The sequence below is a fragment of a genome, unplaced genomic scaffold, assembly GCF_019419815.1.
Source record: "Pyrus x bretschneideri cultivar Hongxiangsu unplaced genomic scaffold, Pyrus_bretschneideri_v1 Contig4, whole genome shotgun sequence".
Classification (NCBI taxonomy): Eukaryota; Viridiplantae; Streptophyta; class Magnoliopsida; order Rosales; family Rosaceae; genus Pyrus; species Pyrus x bretschneideri.
In genome coordinates, this window is record NW_025999723.1 from 3,809,911 (window position 1) to 3,830,164 (window position 20,254).

At 41.0% G+C, this 20,254-nt stretch overlaps 2 protein-coding genes and 1 long non-coding RNA gene across 3 annotated transcripts; 2 read left to right on the forward strand and 1 right to left on the reverse strand.

Moving 5' to 3' along the window:
* Nucleotides 1-9,340: 9,340 nt before the first annotated feature.
* Nucleotides 9,341-12,476, forward strand: LOC103961933 (disease resistance protein RPP8-like). The gene has a single exon (XM_048565680.1). It carries the CDS (start codon nt 9,732-9,734, stop codon nt 12,375-12,377), a length of 2,646 nt encoding a protein of 881 aa, XP_048421637.1. The 5' UTR covers nt 9,341-9,731; the 3' UTR covers nt 12,378-12,476.
* Nucleotides 12,477-12,483: 7 nt separating this feature from the next.
* Nucleotides 12,484-14,759, forward strand: LOC125468918. The gene is made up of 2 exons (XR_007251272.1): nt 12,484-14,174; nt 14,291-14,759. It is a non-coding gene; the product is annotated as an uncharacterized LOC125468918 (long non-coding RNA).
* Nucleotides 14,760-15,596: 837 nt separating this feature from the next.
* LOC103961986 (protein DYAD-like) lies at nt 15,597-19,147 on the reverse strand. Its single transcript, XM_048565086.1, has 8 exons — nt 18,928-19,147; nt 18,702-18,805; nt 17,843-18,561; nt 17,332-17,715; nt 17,121-17,235; nt 16,910-17,026; nt 16,184-16,813; nt 15,597-16,074 (listed from the first exon to the last, which is right to left on the reverse strand). The coding sequence occupies exons 1-8, from the start codon at nt 19,052-19,054 to the stop codon at nt 15,940-15,942; spliced, it is 2,331 nt and encodes a 776-aa protein (XP_048421043.1). The 5' UTR covers nt 19,055-19,147; the 3' UTR covers nt 15,597-15,939.
* Between the last annotated feature and the right edge of the window lie 1,107 nt (nt 19,148-20,254).

The window sequence follows — 20,254 nt, forward strand, 5'->3', positions numbered from 1 at the left end:
CTTGGAAACTAACAATTTGAAACGTGAAAAAGATAGACGCTTTGTGAATAGATCAGCAATTTGGTCTTGGGAACAAATAAAATGAACCAAAAGTTGTCCGCGTACCACCTTTTCTTGTACATAATGGTAGTCCACTTCCAAGTGTTTTGTTTGTGCGTGGAAAACAAGATTGGAAGCCAAAGCAATCGATGAAACATTGTCACACCATATATGCGGCCGATGAAGATAAATATGAAGATCTTGAAACAAGCTACCTACCATGATAACTCAGCTGCAGTATAAGCAAGTTGCCTATACTCGGCCTCTGTACTGGACCTTGAAATAGTTTTTTGTTTCTTTGAACTCCACGAAATCAAATTTGTTCCCAAATAGATATAGAAACCACCAATTGAATGACGAGTATCTGGATTTCCCGCATAATCAGCATCAGAGAAAGCATTTAAGCGAACATGGCTAGGTTTATAGACAAGACCATGATCATACGTGGCCTTTAAATAATGCAAGATCCTCTTAACCACCATCCAATGTGTAGTCCAAGGCATATGCATGAACTGGCAAACCTAGTTCACAGCATAAGAAAGATCGGGCCTGGTGATCGTCAAGTATTGTAACGCTCCAACAACCGTCCGATATTGTTCTGGATTTGAATAAGGTTCACCATCATACTGACTTAGCTTATGTCCCGTAGGCACATGAGTGGAAATAGGTTTCACATCAGTAAACTTTGTGCACTCCAGCAGATCTAATGCATATTTGGACTGTTTAAGATGCATATTCTGCCTAGAATAAGTGACCTCGACACCCACAAAATAACTTAAAGGACCTAAGTCCTTCATAGAAAACAAAGTGCCGAGTGTGATCAACCATTGCATTTGTTTATCATTATTGCCTGTAAGTAGAATATCATCCACGTATATAAGTAAGATCAAGTAAACTCCTCGTTGATTAAACACAAACAATGAATAATCACATAACGATTCTTCAAACCCAAGTTGAAGGAGAAAATCCGAGAATCTTCGAAACCAGGCTCGGGGAGCCTGTTTTAAACCATACAAACTCCGTTACAATTTACACACATAATTGGGATACTGTTGATCAAGAAAACCAGGCGGTTGTTTCATATACACATCCTCAACCAAATAGCCATGCAAGAACGCATTTTGTACATCTAACTGTCACACACTCCACTTCTTTGATTCGGCAAGATTCAAAACAAGTCGAATGGTGCTATGTTTCACAACTGGACTAAACGTTTCATTATAATCCACTCTGGATTGTTGATGATAACCATTAGCCACAAGTCGAGCCTTGTGTCGTTCGAGAGAACCATCTGCACGTCTATTGATTTTAAACACCTATTTGTTGGGCAGAGGTTTCATCCCAGTACGACAAGGGACAAAAGTCCACGTTCCACACCTTTGCAAAGCACTGAATTCTTGTGCCATTGCTGCCCTCCATTCAGGATATTTAACAGCCTGACTAAAACAAGAAGGCTCAACAAATTTAGAGTCAGTTATTACATACAAAGCATACTTTGAATTTGGCTTTTGGATCCCAAATTTTGACTTAGTCGTCATTGAGTGTGGAAAAGTAATCTCTCGTGTGGAAGATGACATGGTAGGTAATGTTGATGGATTAGATGGACTCTGAGAACATCTAATGGAGGGAACGTGAACCAAGTCTTGCTCATTGGTGGGACCTAATGTGGAACTAGGTTGAGAAGTCCTATTTAAACTAGGGTTAGGAGTTATAAGTGAATGAGGATTAAGGTCTAAATTCGAAACAGGTTATGGAGGAGCAAAAACTGGCGTGATATGCGGCTAGACATTAGAAACCAAGGTTGACTCAGGTTATTGATTTATGCTAGGGTGAGACACAACATGATTTGGTGAAGATATGGAAGGTCCAAGGATGGTGAGGATGTTGTGTTTAAAATCAAGTCAGAAGTCAGGAGAGTACTTGTAGTAGTGACGTTTTCCTTGGGAGATGCAAGTTCCTTGAAAGGAAAGGAATCCTCATCGAATAAGACATGGCGAGACAAATAAATTCGTCTCGTGGATAAGTCCAAGAACTTGTATCCTTCATGATTTAGTGAGTATCCTAAGAAAACACATGGTTTGGACTTGGGTTGGAGTTTATGCCGTGTATAAGGTGTTAACAATGGAAAACATTTTGAACCAAACACTTTAAATGCCTCATATTTTGGATTTTTTTGAAACAATTTTTCGTATGGAGACACATTAGATAAAACCTTCGTTGGAAGCTGATTTATAATATAAATAGTTGTTGAACATGCATCGAACCAAAATTTTTGAGGCATATGAGCATGAGAAAGCATTATAACACTTGTTTCAACTATATGACGATGCTTTCGTTCGGCAATCCCATTTTGTTCAGGATGTTTTGGGCACGAAAAACATTGAGAGATCCATGTTTAGCAAGAAAGGTTTTGAAATCACGACTCATGTATTCACCACCTTCATCACATTGAAGAGCTTTAATAGGTTTGTTAAACATTTTTTTAACATGTGTTTTAAACGTCACAAAAATTCCAAACACTTCAGATTTATTTTTCATGGGAAAAATCTGGGAATATCGTGGATGACAAACAACAAATAATAACGAAAACCTTCATTAGAAATAATAGGTGAACTCCAAACATCAGAATGCAAAAGTTGCAATGGACAATGAGACATGGACATAGACTTGCTAAATGGTAGTTTAGTGCTTTTGCCCAATGGACAAGAATCACAAAACGTTGCATTACGAGTACTATGTGATGGTACTTAGTTATTTGCAATCAAGAACCTAATAATTGACGAAACAGGATGACCAAGACGTAAATGCCACTTTTGAGGTGAGACTCTAACACCAACACACACTGAAATAGGATAGTTGGACAATCCACCGCCACCAGGAAATGGGTACAATCCATTCTCACATCTCCCTCGGAAAAGCATCTTTCGGGTTTTGAGGTCCTTAACAAGAAAGAAATGAGGAAAGATTGGTATGTAGCAATGGTTGTCTAGGGTGAATCTATGTGCTAATATGATATTTGTGGATACATATGGATAATGTAAAATGTCATGGAGGTTAAATGAGCAAGACTTAGTTGAAATTTGATTTGAACCAGAATGTGCAATGGAAGGTCCAGAGTCATTACCTATTCCACCAATATTTTCATTACCGTTGTATTATTTTGGATTGACAAGATTCTGGAGATCGGAGGTGACATGAGCATTGGCACCTGTGTCAAGAAGCCAATTTCCATTATTGGATGTCATTTAAGAAGACGCCATGGCAGCAAAATGATTGGTTGAGATGTGTCCTTCATAAGCTGTTTTCATTCGCTGGTAACAATTAAGAGCAGGATAGCCAGGTTTGCCACAAATTCGACATTTGATGCGTTCTCCAGTATTGCACCAGCCACCACTACCTGCAGACGCACCACCACGTTGATTGTTGTTATTGCTGTTAACCGAAGTCAATCTGCAGTTTCATCAACTCCATGATTTGATGAGTTTGTTTAATTTGAAAGTGTTATCTGATTACCACTCCTTGTTTGTAGGAGATATGGTTTAGATTTTCTGTTTTGTATTTTTGAATTTCAAATCCCCTTGTAATTAGGGTTTTCAAACCCTCTGATGTAATCATGAACAGCTTAAAAATACAAAGCATCTCATAGTTAAATGGGTATGCAAACAAAGTGAAAAACCTGTGTTCTTAAGTTTTATATGGTCTTTAAAGCTTTTTTTGTCAAACGACAAAGATCCTAACCTGATATTCTTTCCATCATCGCTTCCATGGCTGAAAACAATGTCCCTGCTACCAACCCTAACCCCCAAACCACCACCTTTCAACCTTTTTCCATTGTCATCAATATCAAACTTGATAAAACCAACTACCAACTGTGGTTGGCTCAAATTCTCCCTATTTTAAAAAGCCGGGACTTGATGGGGTATGTTGATGGCACCTTGGTGTGTCCCCCAAAACATGTTGCTGGTTTGACAACCGTGAATCCTGCGTACACAACGTGGGTGCAACAGGATCAAATGATCCTCAGCTGGATTAATGGATCTCTGACTGCATCTGTCTTGTCTGTGGTGGCAAGCAAAAAAACTGCTCGAGCTACTTGGGAAGCTCTGGAGCCAAGGTATGCATCCACGTCCCAAAATCGTATTTTGTTTCTCCGAAATGAATTGTTGCAGACCAAAAAAGGTGATCTATCTGTTGCGGATTACCTTGATCGCATGAATGTGATTGCTGACAATCTTGCTCTTGCTGGGCAACCTGTGAGTGATGACGAACTGGTCCAGATTGTGTTGAATAATCTTGGACCAGCGTATGAGATGACTGTGAGCGCTGCACAAGCTCGTGACAACCCTATCACTTATCCTGCCCTTGAATCATTGTTGCTGACAACAGAAAGGAGACTGGTGGAACACAATGTCCCGTTGGTTGAAGGAGCCACTGTCAATGCCTTCGTGGCTTCTCTAGGACGTAGGGGTGGTCGTTCTCATAGTGGTGGATGTGGGAGCTACTCAAACCGTGGTGGTGCTCAACGAGGTCCTAATCCTTGCCATTACAATGTTTCGCAGAATAACCAAGGTACTGGCGAAAGGTTTGTTTCTTGTGGTGATAGAATTGTGTGTCAAATATGTGACAAACCAGGTCAGCCTACGTTGGATTGCTACCAACGCATGAACACTGCTTTTGAAGGATGAATTCCGGCCAAACGACTCTCAGCAATGACTTCTTCACCTATTACTCTTAACAAACAGCAGAATGGTTCTTGGCTCCTCGACACAGGAGCCAATGCACACATTACTCCTGACATTCAGAATCTAGCAAATCCCAAAGAGTATCACGGGAATGAAGGAGTAGGAGTTGTAGGTAATCACACAGGTATCTCAATTGCACATTATGGTTCAAGTCAACTTAATACTAAATCTTGCTCATTTGTTTTACGTGACATTCTTCATTGCCCAACTGTATCCACTAATATCCTTTCTGCTCATCAGTTTACCCTAGATAATGATTGTTACTTACTCATTTTTCCCCATGTTTTCCTTGTTAAGGACCTCAAGACACGGAAGACGCTTTTCCAAGGGAGATGTGAGAATGGGTTGTACCCATTTCCAAATGGCAGTGGCTGTCTCAAGCATTCTGTTACTGCATGTGTGGGAGTTCGAGTGTCGGTTCAAAAGTGGCATGCACGTCTTGGCCATCCTGCAAAACCAATAATAAAGTGTTTAATTTCAAATAAATTGGTACCAATTCATGGTACCTCTGATGTATGCTTTTGTGAGTCATGTCCTCTAGGTAAAAGTACTAAATTACCTTTCCAATTGTCCGAGTCTAGGTCTCAATTTCCTTTGCAACTTGTTCATTCAGATGTGTGATGTTCTCCAATTCGTTCTAACGAAGGTTTTCGTTATTATTTGTTGTTTGTGGATGATTATTCGCGATATTCATGGATTTTTCCTATGAAACAAAAATCTGAAGTCTTTGCAATATTTGTGAAATTTAAAGCCAAAGTTGAAAATATGTTTAATCAATCCATAAAAACTCTTCAATGTGATGAAGGTGGTGAATATAAGAATCATTATTTCCAAAGGTTTCTTGATATTCATGGTATTTCCCACCGTTTTTCTTGCCCTAAACATCCTGAAGAAAATGGTTTAGCTGAACGAAAACATCGACATATTGTCGAAATTGCCATGGTTATGCTTGCTCAATCTTTCATGTCAACTACGTTTTGGTTTGATGCATGCTCAACTGCCACATATCTAATAAACCAATTACCTACTCGTGTATTATTTGATACATCTCCGTTTGAGAAATTATTTCAAAGAAAACCCAATTATGAGTTTTTGAAGGTTTTTGGTTGCCGTTGCTTTCCATGGTTAACACCATACACGCAAAATAAGTTACAACCAAAATCAAAGTCATGTATTTTTCTTGGATATTCTTTGAACCATCAAGGATACAGATGCTTGGACATGACCACAAGACGAGTTTATTTGTCTCGCCATGTTCTATTCGACGAGGACTCCTTCCCTTTTAAGGGACTCACATCTCCTTCTGACAGTGTCGACGTACAAGGTAACAACTTTTTACCTCATATATTACTTAACTTTCCGTTACCCACTACCCCTCCAGAGAATCCTACTTTCACTACTATTGATCCACTCCCACAAATCCCTTCTGCCCCGAGCCTTGCACCAGCCATAGAATCCTATCCTGATGTAACTTCTCCGCAACATACACCATCCACGGTTGAAACCGTCTCCCAGCTCAATCCACCTTTAGAACCTAACCTGCCTATAAGACCATCACTACCATCACATGAGCAAGTTTTAGTAAATAAGCATCTTGTGCAACCTACTGTTCCTAGTGATACTGGACATTCTATGACTACACGCTCTAAATCAGGGGTTCTAAAACCAAATCCAAATCCAAAATATGCTATGCATGCTACACTTGATAACTCTATTGTTGAGCCTACATGTTTCAGTCAGGCAGTCAAACAGGCGTGGAGGAAAGCTATGGCGCAGGAGTTTAATGCACTACAAAGAAGTGGAACTTAGAGCTTAGTTTTGTACAATTCTACAATGAATATGCTACCAAACAAATGGGTGTTTAAAATTAAACGTCGCGCTGATGGCACTATTGAGCGTTATAAAGCTCGATTAGTGGCAAATAGATTTCATCAGAAAGCTGGTGTGGATTACACCGAGACTTTCAGCCTTGTGGTCAAGCATAGCACCATTCGACTTGTGTTAAGTCTTGCTGTGTCAAAGAAGTGGCCTGTACGCCAACTTGACGTGCAGAATGCGTTTCTGCATGGATACTTGAATGAACATGTTTACATGAGACAACCATCAGGCTTCATTAACAACCAGTTTCCTCATCATGTCTGTAAGCTACATCGATCTCTTTACGGTCTCAAACAAGCACCTAGGGCTTGGTTTCAACGGTTCTCTGATTTCTTGTTTCAACTAGGGTTCGAGGAATCTACGTGTGATTACAGCCTTTTTGTGTGTTGACAAACAAGGTGTATATATTATTTTGTTAATTTATGTCGACGACATTCTTATCACAGGGAACAATCCACGACAGATGGCTCATTTGATTTAGAAACTTGGTAGTTTGTTTCTAATGAAAGATTTGGGACCGCTCAGTTATTTCTTAGGCATTGAAGTAAAGTATAATGGTGATGCCATGCATCTTTGTCAGTCTAAATATGCACTGGATCTCCTCACTCGCACAAAATTCACAGATGCCAAACCTATTTCTACCCATGTGTCGTCTGGTTAGAAACTGAGTGCTCATATTGGCGATCCTTACGTCAATCCAGAAATGTATCGCAGTGTTGTAGGGGCGCTCCAATACCTCACAATCACACGACTTGATCTGTCCTACGCTGTGAATCAAGTGTGCCAGTTTATGCATTCTCCGAAAAACACCCACTGGATGGCAGTCAAGAGAATTCTTCGGTATCTAAAGGCTACGTATAATCATGGCTTACTGTACCAACCAGGAATTGCTATGCTGACAGCTTATTCGGATGCAGATTACACTGGCAACCCTGATACTCGTCATTCTACGGGTGGTTTCTGTGTTTATTTGGGTTCTAACCTTGTATCCTGGAGTTCAAAGAAGCAGAAGACAGTTTCACGCTCGAGTGCAGAAGCGGAGTATCGGTAATTAGCTTATACTGCTGCAGAATTATCCTAGTTAAGTTCTCTCTATAAAGATCTTCATTTAAATTTCGTTCCACCAACCATTTGGTGTGACAACATTTCTTCAATTGCCCTGGCGACCAATCCAGTCTTCCATTCGCGCACTAAACATCTGGAGGTCGACTACCATTATGTTCGTGAGAAGGTGGTTCGTAAGCAGCTCGTGGTAAGTTATGTGTGTTCCCAAGACCAGCTTGCTGACATTTTTACTAAAGGCCTATCTTCTTCACGATTTAAGTTTCTTATCTCCAAGCTTCCAGTTGTTTCCCCACCTGTTCGCTTGCGGAGGGCTGTTAACCGAAGTCAATCTGCAGTTTCATCAACTCCATGATTTGAGGAGTTTGTTTAGTTTGAAAGTGTTATCTGATTACCACTCATTGTTTGTAGGAGATAGGGTTTAGATTTTCTGTTTTGTATTTTTGAATTTCAAATCCCCTTGTAATTAGGGTTTTCAAACCCTCTGATGTAATCATAAACAGCTTATAAATACAAAGCATCCCATAGTTAAATGGGTATGCAAACAAAGTGAAAAACCTGTGTTCTTAAGTTTTATAATTGCAAGGGATAAAACCTCGTTGATTGCCATTGTTGATGGCACCACCACGATTGGACGGAGAGCCTCCACGTCCATTTCCACGAGAGCGACTACCACGGCCTCGTGAAGCTACAAAAGCATTAATTAGAGCAGATTCAATAGGCACAGCTTGCTCCGTCATCCTTCTCTCCGTTGTCAACAGAAGAGCTTCAAGTGTGGGATAAGTGATTGGAGTATCACGAGCCTGTGCTGCATTCACAGTCATCTCAAACGCAGGACCAAGATTATTCAAAATAATTTAAACCAGTTCATCATCACTTACTGATTGTCCGGCCAGAGCAAGGTTGTCGGCGATCGCATTCATACGATCCAAGTAGTCAACTACAGAGAGATCACCCTTCTTCATCTACAGCAGTTCAGTACGTAGAAACAAAATTTGATTCTGGGAAGTTGACGCATACCTCTGCTTAAGTGCTTCCCAGGTTGCACGACAGTTGTGTTTGCTTGCTACTATTGACAAAATAGAAGCAGTGAGGGAGCCATTGATCCAATTGAGGATCATCTGATCATGTTGAATCCAAGTTGTGTATGCTGGGTTAACCGCAGTGCTACCAGCCAGGTTCTTAGGGGGACAAACAATGGAGCCATCAACGTAACCCATTAGGTCACAGCTCTTGAGGACAGGCAAAATCTGGGCCAGCCACAGGGGATAATTCGAACAGTCAAGCTTGATATTAACAACACTGGCCATTGTGGAAGAAAAAAAGGTGAAGGAAGTATTAGCAGCTTGGAGGGGGGAAGGATTGGTTTGAGTGGTGCAGTTGGTGTTGTTGTTTTCAGCCATGGAAGCGACGATGGGTCGGAAATAAAATTGGATCATTTGTCGTCAGGGCTCAATACCATGTAAAACTTTAGAACTCTAGGGTTTTCAGCTTAGTTGCACACCCATATAATGATGGGTTGTAGTATATTTATACACATAAATTTCAGATTACAAGTAGGGTTTTTGAATACCCTATTTACACGGAGAACTTTGAATTCAAAATACAAAATCACAACAAACTTATCTTTGAACTATTCAAACTAAAACCCGACCTAGCAATCTTATCCTATGAAGAATTTGTTTTGGAGCTGAGTTTCTGATAAGATTGACTCGGTCTAACAACTGGTTCAGTGGTGCATGATTGAGTTTGTGTTATGATGTTGACTAAAGGTAGAAGAAGACGTGTGGGCGCCACTTAAGTCTTCATCTCTGCGTTGCGAAATAGTTTGGTTTGTTGACAGTGACAGACACCACACCAAGCTTCTCCTAAGCTTTGTAGAAAATACTAAACATTGTCCTGCCTTGCAACCAAGAATGTTAAGAGCTTAAAAGGAAAATGGGTTGAAGCCAGACCATCCCAACAAGCTCCAATTCTTATTAGCTTCTCTGGTTTTCTGTCAAAAGTGACATGGCAGAAGCTTTTGTTATTTTTGTTCTGGGAAGGGTTGCTGATGTACTTGCTGAAATCCAACTTCCCAAGGATGTTCGCCCGGAAATCCTGCGGCTGAGACGTGAGCTGAAGCGGATGCAGTGCTTTTTAAAATATGCAGATGCAAAGCAAGAAGACGATTTGCAGGTGCGCAATTGGGTTTCTAATGTCAGAAATCTTGCTTATGACGCTGAAGACCTCATTGACACATACATCCTCAAAGTTGAGTCCTACAAGTACAAGAAATGGAACTTTGTTAAGAGATATTATTCCACTCTCAAGGCCCGTTCCAAGATTGGGAAAGACCTTGTATTTCTCCGCACAAGAATCTCTGACGTTTCCATCAGCCACGAAGCATGCGGCATAAAAAGTATTGGTGACGGAATGAGTCATGCCAATGAAGGGCTACTGAAGCTGCGGCGATCAACTCCTCGTGGTCAGGATAAGGATATTGTTGGTCTGGAGGAAGATATAGCAACTCTGGTGGCACGACTTGTCACGGAGGATCAGTGGCGAGTAATTTCAATGGTAGGCATGGGTGGTATCGGTAAGACCACTTGTGCTAAGGAAGTCTATAATCATGCTGACATTCAAACTTGTTTTGATTGCCGTGCTTGGGTCTATATATCCCAACAGTTCAGAACAAGAGATGTACTGCAGAGCATTATAAAACAAGTTTCAACGAGAACAAAAGACATGGCGAAGTTGGGAAAAGACGAGTTGGAAGAAATGCTCTATAAACTTTTGGAAGGGAGACGCTATCTGATTGTTTTAGATGATATATGGAGCACCAGCGCTTTTGACAGTCTTGCAAAGGCCTTCCCAAACAATCACAGTGGAAGTAAATTATTTCTTACAACTCGCAACAACAACGTCGCTTTGCATGCCGATGCCCAGAGCCTTCCCCATGAACTGCGATTTTGTAGCAAAGAGGACAGTTGGAAGTTGTTATGCCGAAAAGCATTCACTGAAAGTATTGATAGAGTGTGTCCTCCACTGTTGGAGGAAATCGGACAGGAAATTGTGGCGAAATGTGCTGGTCTACCGCTAGCCATCGTTGTATTGGGGGGCATGCTTTCAAAGAAAAGATGGCTGAGTGAATGGCAAGGTGTTCTGAACTCCATCCGCACACTGTTAGCTCGTGATCCGAATGCTGTATCGGCAATACTAGCTTTAAGCTACTATGACTTGCCTTATTACCTTAAATTTTGTTTTCTCTACTTGGGGTTATTTCCCGAGGACTACTTATTCTCTGCACGTAAACTTTTTCGGCTATGGATTGCAGAGGGCTTGATCCCATATTACGATGGAAAGATGGAGGACCTTGCAGAGGAATATCTGAATGAGCTGATTGATAGAAACATGGTTCAAGCAGCAAGGTTGAGTGCAAATGGTAGGGTGAAACACTGCCGATTGCACGACTTAATGCGAGACCTCTGTATCTCAAGGGCTAAGTCAGTGGAATTTCTTTATATTCATTCGAATCTGAAGTACAATATCTTCAGCCCATTTCCATGTTCTCACTCTCGAGCCCGTCATCATGCTATCTACTCCGGCTTTTCTTCCTCCCCGGATGAGTCAACTCCAAACCTCCGATCGCTCCTCTTCTTTAAGGTTGAACAAATTGAATGTGGAATTTCTCTTTCTGATGTCTGCAGAAATTTTAAACTCCTTAGAGTCCTGGAATTAGAAGATATGAAGTTAAGGAGAATTCCAAGCGCAATCGGAGAAATGATCCATTTGAAGTACTTGGGGTTAAGGCATTGCTCTATAGAGTCACTTCCAGAAGAAATAGGATGGTTGTCCAACTTGCAGACTCTTGATATTCTTGAAAATGTCAAGATTAGGAGGGTTCCTGATGTGTTATGGAAGATGAAAAGCTTACGCCATCTCTACATGTATCTTCATCCATTCACTGGCAAGTTGCGAATTGACACTCTCCAACACCTCCAGACTTTGGCAGGCATAAATGTTGATAGTTTTAGAGGAATAAACTCCGCCAATTTAATCAGTCTTCGGAAGTTGAGCTTGACTGGAAGCTTCAATTCAAACAGTGCAGAGATTTTTGGTTCCTTAGCCAATCTTCTGAACCTCCACTCCTTGTCCTTAAAGTCTATGGATACTTTGTTTCCATCACTTTCTGCACTTTCTCCTCTTCGCTGTGTCATTAAGTTGCATCTGAGAGGAGGGATAAGAAAGCTACCTAACACACATGAATTCCCTCCAAATCTCAACCAGTTGATCTTGCATCAATCCCGTCTTGAAAGCAATCCTATGGAGATACTTGAGAAGCTGCCTTATCTATTTGTCCTTAGACTAAAACCTTTTTCTTACCATGGAAAGAAACTGAAGTTCTCTGCCAACGGCTTTCCTCAACTCGAGTATCTAGATCTTGAATTCTTGGAATCTTTGGAAGAGTTGGAAGTTGAAGAAAGTGCAATGCCAAAGCTTAGGAGTTTGCAGATCACCGACTGCCAGCAGTTACGGATGCTCCCCGAAGAAATCAAGTCCATAACTACTCTCCAAGAGTTGGTGTTCAAAGGGATGCCAAGAAGATTCATAGATAGGCTGCAAGGAGAAGACCATCACAAAGTCCAGCATGTTCCCTCTATCATAAAGTCATAATCGTGCAATTTGTCGGCATCAGGTTCATATTCATCATCTTTTATCTTTCTGCAGAAGACTAATAACTTATGACCAGTGAACAAATTTTCTGACCTTTATTTTTTCTGCATAGCTTTCTCCCAGAAGAGCTTGGATCATGTGTTCCACTCGTTCTATGATTTGGGGCAGGGTGGGGGAGGGGTGACGCGGTGACTGTTGAGTATACAACAGAAGATAAACTAGTGCAGACTGCGTCTGTCTGCAACAAGAAGCTGCAGGAGTCGAATGATGGTCGCGTATAGCTTGCTTTAAGCTCAAGAAACATTCAAGATTGATTGTAATTCTAGCCATTCTTAATTTCATTTTCTGATTTTTATTCAATTTGAATATCCATATATGCCTTGTATAATTCACATATCAAGATATCATAGTGTTTGTCACGAAATTAGATGCCAATGAATTTTCCAATAATTTTATATGCTTATCAAAGTAGGCTCTTTTTTCTTAGAAAGATGTTGGAACTGTAACAAAAGATGGTGACAGTTTTCTAGAAAAGTTCACTGTATTATCTTGATGCCGTGTGAAACTATTTTTGTGGCCTTTCCGTGTCCTTTCGCTGCTCTTTCATTAGTTCATATTTCGATGTCGACAAAGAAGAAAGCAAGTTTACAGTGATAGACTACACCAAGCTTCCTCTAAGTTTCCTGGAAATGCCAAGACTTAGTGGGAACTGGGTTGAAGCAAAATCATCCGAATAATTAGTTGTCGGTTTTGTTTTAGCTTTGTTATGATTTTTCTGTTGAACCTAACACAGCAGAAACTGTTGTTGGTTTTGTTTTAGAAAGGGTAGCTGATGTACTTGCTAAAATCGAACTTCCCAAGGATGTTCGCCCCCAAATGCAGGTGTTGAGATACAAGCTCAAGCTGATGCAGTGCTTCTTAAAAATGCCGACGCAAAGCATGAAGATGATCTGCAGGTGCACAATTGGGTTTCTGATATCAGAAACGCTGCTTATGACGCTGAAGACCTCATCGACACATACATTCTCAAGATCGAGGCCTACAAGAGATGGGAATTTGTTAAGAGATACGTGTTCACTCTCAAGGCGCTTACTCTCAAGGTGCGCTCCAAGATTGGGAAAGGTCTTGCAGCTATCCGCACAAGAATCTCTGATATTTCCATCAGCCGCGAAGCATATGGCATTAAAACAATTGGAGAGGGAGCAAATTGATGCAGCAGGAACTCGAAGAAAGAAGATGGAAATTAAGAAACACAAACTACCAAGCTCTGTTTAGTCTATGAATACCCGGAACAAAGGCAAATGTCTGTTGAATTCTCGGAATGCCCAGACTAAGAGTAAGAAGAGAGAGAACTCTTCGTTTTGAATTTTGATTCATGACATCAACTGAGAGACGAGATACAAAACCAACCGTTACCACAAGAATCCCCACCAAATCTCAATCAGTCGATCTTGTATCATTCTTGTCTTAACAACAATCCTATGGAAAGAAACTGAAATTCTCTGCCAACGGTTTGCTCCAAGTCGAGCTTTTGGAGCTGGAATTATTGGAAAATTTTGGAAGAGTTAGAAGTTGAAGAAAGTGCAATGCCAAAGTTTAGAAGTTTGCAAATCACCAACCATAAGTGGTTACGGAAGCTCCCTAAAGGTATGAAGTATGTAACTGCTCTCCAAGTGTTGGAGCTCAAAGGGATGTCAGGAAGAGTCGTAGATCATCCGCAAGGACAATACCATCACAAAATCCATCATGTTCCCTCTATCATAAAGTCGTGATCGTCCTGCAATCTGCTGGCACCAGGTTCATCTTCATCTTTCTGCCATGGACTAATCAGTACTGTAGTTTCTAACGTTTTCATTCTTCACCAGCTTCAATCAAATTCTGAATGTGTTCTGCACCCGTTTGTGCTGAAACAGTTTGAATCATGCGTTCCGCTCGCGTGTTAAGGCGAGGAGGGAAGATGAGGAAACATTCGACAAGAACAAACTTTGTACTTGTACGTTCAAACTTGTTAAGGTCAATGTTCTGCTGTAGCAAAGCAATGTTGATCATTTGATGCTTAGCTTAGTTTCCACTGTTCTTGTTAAGTCCAATATTTTCACCAAAAACACTCACATCTAAACGAACTCTATGTTGAGAGAGCTTATCCTTTTGGACTCACTTCCAAAGTTCCAAGTTGCCAACTCAACTAGGCACTAGCCAGCCCTTACCCGGGAAAGTCTCTTGTTTCCTTTCCTTAATCTTACCACAATGACAAGATTGGGGTTAATTGCTTCTTAATTTCAATTAGTTTTAAGGGGAAACTTGATATAAGTCCAATTTTTTGAGCCAATTGTAGGAATAGTCCAGTTTATTAAAATAAGTCCAATTTGTTATATTTAATTATTTAATTATCAATAGTTATCTGTTCCATGATAAGATTTATTATAAAAATCAAATTTCTTCCCAATTATCTCTTTGCTTATTTCTTTTTATTTATCTTTTTGTTATTTCTCGTTCTTCCTCCTACTTTAAACCCCATTTATAGATTTTATTTTTAATTTTTATAATCAACCTATATCACAGGTTAATTATATTTATCTACCTATATGACAGATTCTTTTTTTATAATCAACCTGTCACAGATTAATGTGTCTTACTTGTAGGTATGTTATGTTTATTCTACATTTTAATTAGGTTTCATATCTCACGTATAGGTATTATATACATTCATATATTTGTTACTTGAGTTAGAGTATAATGTTTTGTAGATAAATTTATGTTAGTATATTAGCTTTTTTGTTATAAGATATTAAATATATTCTTTTGGAGTTGGAAAATGCATAATATTAGATGATTTTAATTGATTTTTAATATTTTTAGAAAATATAAAATGAGTATAAAAGAAATAAAAACAAATAATTAGATAACTGGACTCACTCCTAAAAACACTCTACATTTTTTGACCTAGATCTAAAAGCCCCTAGTTTTAAATCATTTTCCCTCCTAATTCTCAATCACATAAATTGTAGGAGCTTAAAGATAGTATTTGAATTCAATAATAATACAACGCAATGTACTATTGTTTAAAAAAAAAAAAACGTAGGATCCTACCAGTAATAATATTGCAACACACAATACACCATCACGTTAACGAATTCTTAAAGTATGACCTGATAACGACATGATTCGTTAGCAGATTGACTTGAAACTGTTATTTTCGTATCAAATTAACAGATCGTGCAAGAAATTGTCATACTTATTTTCAATTAATAAAATTAGAATAATTACCATCCACCACCAAGAATCCCAACAATAAAAACTTCACCAATTTAATAAAAAGGCCACCTTTTGATTTTCACACTTTGGACAAAAACCACCACTATACGTGCCCAAAGCGGCACATCAGCTGTTTCCGCCAAAAAACCTAATATTTTGGACTATAATGCAAAATCCCTAATAATCATGTATACCGAGATACAATTATTTCTATACACGCCAATTTCCTACAATTATAAAGTAGCCTTATAAAGTATATCCCATATATATTTAGCTCCTGCTGCAAGATTGATCCAACGGTCCAAAATCAACCCTCCAAAGAAGTGCCAGGAGTTCCCACGGCCAAAGCCATCAACCACTTCTCTTCCTTCCACGTGGAAGCAGGAGAGGCACACCAATCATCACCGTTTCTTGCATTTCCGTCGTCCTCCTCCTTCACCATCTGTGTATTATTTCCCCACAATTAAATGAAACAAAATTTGATTGATTAGATTTAATTACATAATTAAGACTGAGGAGATGACTAATGGAGAAGGGGGTGAGAGGCGTACAAGTGGCAGATGGTGGTGGTGCCTTCTGTGGTAGGTGGCGACAGTCCTGGTAGCCTCGCAGCTGGTTTGCGGGTTAGGGTTTGGTGTTGCAGCTGTAGGGAGCTCGTTGAGGTTTAAGAGTAGGGTTTTACTGATGGTGATGGTAGTGGAACTCTGAGTTTGCTGTGGGGCCAGGACGGGTGGAGGAGCGAAAATCGGAGGGGCAGAGGGTATTGTGGTCACATTGCACAATGTGGTGGTGGTCACTGGACCACGCTCTGCTACCGGCTTCACAGGTGGAGTGGTGGGGCTGATGAGGTGGCGGGAGGCGGAGGTGGTGGATGAGGGTGGGGTGGGGACAATAAGGGGGTCATGTGGTGGGGCCAGAACCTGGGAAGAAGGACTAGGAATATTGGTGGGGCTGCCCATGTCTGGCCAGAGAAAGCTGCCTTGTGGCTTGCATATCCTGAACCCACTCCTCAGCCTTTTTATTTTTGCCGCCTTGTCCTCCGCCGCCGCAACCGCCATGTCTCCGCCGCTTAGTTTATCTTCTTCTTTCTTCTCACGGGCTGATGTTGTTTCAAATGGCGGTGGTGCTCCTGAAATTGTGATTGCACCTTCCTTCCTTAATTCAAACATCCTGATTTTCTCCTGCATTAACATTTAAACCTCCATAAATCAATGGATTACAATGCTATATGCAATTAAGACAGACATATTTAAGGTGATTAGGGGGCAATTAATTACCTTAATTCCGGACAAAGATTGAGTAAACTCCACCATTTGTTCTTCTTTTTTGGTCACAAACTCCATTGTTTCTTCATCCATTTTAGCTATCTTCTTTTCTAGGTCTGCACAAGCCTCCTGCAAAATTAATAAACCCCATCAAACACTAATTAGGCAACTTAATCAAGATTAAGCAACCATAATAAAAAATTAATCATCAACAAATTACAACCTTAATCTGGATTAACGAACCATCACGATCCAAGTCAACACCGGTCAAACAAGAATTTGAAGCGGGCGCCATAGCCAAACCGGCATTCCCTTGCTGCCTGGACTCCTCCATCTCCCTGAAAAAATCCAGAGAGAGTATCACTAACAGTTTTACCAATAAATTAATCACAGATTAATACCATGATTAAGATACTAAAAACGCGATTAATTACCTTCTAATCTTGTCAATTTCTTCACGGAGCTCCTTAATCTCTCTTGCACAAGTGGGGTCCTGGGTGGGGCTATCGCCGGGCTTCCACCCCGACGGCGGGGTCCAGTAGGGATCTTGAACCCCAGCTTCCTTTCGGATGTGGACCATATCAGCACTCTCCAGCCAATACTCCATGGCCCCATCAGCGTTGTGCCGCCGCCTAAACCTCTCGGTCCCCCCAGGCGCCACCTTGCCCGCCATGTGTTTGAGTAAATGATCCAGCAAACCCGTGTCCCCAATCAGCCTCCGAGCCTCCGCTCTCAGCGCCGGCCTCCGTATTGGGTTCCCAATCGCCGCCCCTTTCTCCTTCATCACCTTCAACATGTTCTCCTCCGCCAGCTTGTACCTGCAAAAATCCCAAAAGAACCCACGTTTATCAAAACCAAAAATCTTACAAAAACAAATCGACCCAGTTAAATATTATTAACCTATTAATAAAAACCCAATTAATGATATGATTATCTTAATCTCACCTTCCTGCGGACCATCTTGCTACAGTGTGTTTAACTTTAGCCAATTTTCTGCTGCTGCCATCAGGAACTGCTACAATCTGGTTATTCTGCTTCGGACATTTTGCTCTGGATTTTGATCGCTTCGGGGTCGGAGCTTTGATCTTTCTCTTGTTATCAGGGCGCTTCCGCTTCCGATTCCGGAGGTTCATCTTCCATGGCAGAACAGGAGGAAGATGAGCTTCTTCCTCTGTCTCCTCGCCTTCTTCTTCGTCACCGTCCTCCAGCTCCATTACCTCCTTTTCCTTCTCTGAATCTTCAGAGCCAGAGCTCGGCGACGACTCGTGCCTGCGAAGGTAGCGAATCTGCCGCCGCTTGCCCCACTGCACCATTCCGGCGAATGTGAGCTCAGACCAACACGGGCCCTTCCCAGAAACCACGCTACTATCCATGGCTCCGCCGCCGCCGATTGCTGGGCTCGACGACGAGCTTCTCGGGTGATTCTTCAACGGAGGTCGAACGGCCCAGAAGCTCCAAATTTTGCTCTGATCAACCATCTCCTGAGGTGGGATTCTCCGGTAAAGTACCTCTGACGCCATATCCGGCGACATCACGTACTTCTCGTCGAGCGCCGGAATCTGCTTGGCATCTGGTTTTGGGAACCCATTTTCGTTGATGTGAGTGCGGAGAGAGTGAAGGCTCGGAAACCGCACTGCCACTTTAAACGCACCCTTTGCACTCACCTGTATACAAATCAAACAACCCCAAATCAAAACCCCATTTGATTGAAACCCCAGAAAAATCTGAAAAAGATGAACGAGATTCAACAGCAATGGCGAAAATTATCAGTGGGTTTTATGTGTATGAAAATATGAAATAGTACCATGACGATCCGTACGTCCTTGAGCTGCTCCGGTACGGTTCTTTCATGGAGCTTCGATTGGTCGATTTGGTAGAAACATCCGACTTTAATGTGCTCGATAGCATCTGCAAAATAACCAGATCAGAAATAACCACATCAGAGAAAAAAAATGAAACGAAACGGAAATTTTCAGAAAAATAAGAAGGAAGACGAAGAGATGAAAAAGGTGTTTGACAAAAGTACGTACCGAGCGAAGAAACTGGGGAGGAAGAAGGAGAAGCAGAAGCAGGGGAGGGCAGAGCACGTCGGGCCAAAAAAGTGCTTTTGCTTTCTGGCTTTTTTTGAACTTGCTTATTCCCCAAGTACTTCCTCATCTTCTCTTAGAAAAACGAGAAAAAACTCACTCTTTTCACACTCCCATACAAATCACCACTCGGTTCAAAACCCCAGCTTCGACCAAAAACACACACACTATTCACCGCAGTGGATATATATATTGCCGTGGTATTGACCGTTTTACCCAAACAACCGTCTAGAATTTACCGTTGGGTAAATTTGATTCTTCATTTGTTTTGTAATCTCATAGTTACAGAGATGCTGCGGACGAGTCGACGTCGTTTGCCTCTGCTGAGTTTTGCGTTCTGCTGCATGAACGCGATAACCTCGCGCACGGCGGATTCTTCACGCGCGTTTGTCTTGGCGCGTGGGAGACCAGAATAGCAGTGAGTTTGGAATGAGAAGGGTTTTGATTGGGTGGGTTACTGAGTTTTTAATGTGGGACGTTGGATGTGTTTTTAGTTTGTTGAAGTTGGGATTCTTAGGCCGTTGGATGTGGTCTGGGTGACGTTGGGTTTGGCGCGTTGGGGGTTTGATGGGACGGAAGTTGTTAGCGGGAGAGTAACGGAATGGGGGGAGAGAGAGAGAGAGAGAGAGGGAGGATTGTTCTTCAGTTGGTCTTCTCTCAGGGCACAACTCTCGGTAGACGGTGAAAACTATCAAGCTAAGTATGGTTGGGGTAGAAGAATTTTCGGTGAAGCGGTGAAATGCGTAGAGATTGGAAATAACATCATAATATTTTATGTTGTAATGTCATATAGTAGACAATTATAAAATAGGGATCTGCCACATTAAAATTTGTCACATGTCGAAAGTTCGTCCTTTTATATTAATAGAGGCTAAAGTTTAACGTTCCTTCAAGCCAAGAACAAAAAAAAATAGTGACTAGCTTAAAATGCACCAAATAATACAACTTAGTTTTTACGTTGGAAAAAGTGAATAAACGATAATAACACCATTTTTTCAGAACGTTAGCACATGCACGAAGAGAGCTTCTGTGGGACAAAATTGCTATCCGTATATTTTCTTTCTACTCTCAAATATCAATCGGTCTGATTTGTCTAACTCTCAAATATCTGTATATTTCCTTTCTGCTCTCAAAATTGCTATCCGTATATTTTTCTTCTTGTTCTTGAAATATAGTTTGAGAATATGGTAGCAATGGTTCTTTAATTTTAATCTAATTGAAGCGTTGGCTTCTCAATAAAAATTCGTGACCGTTATTCCTTAACTCATCA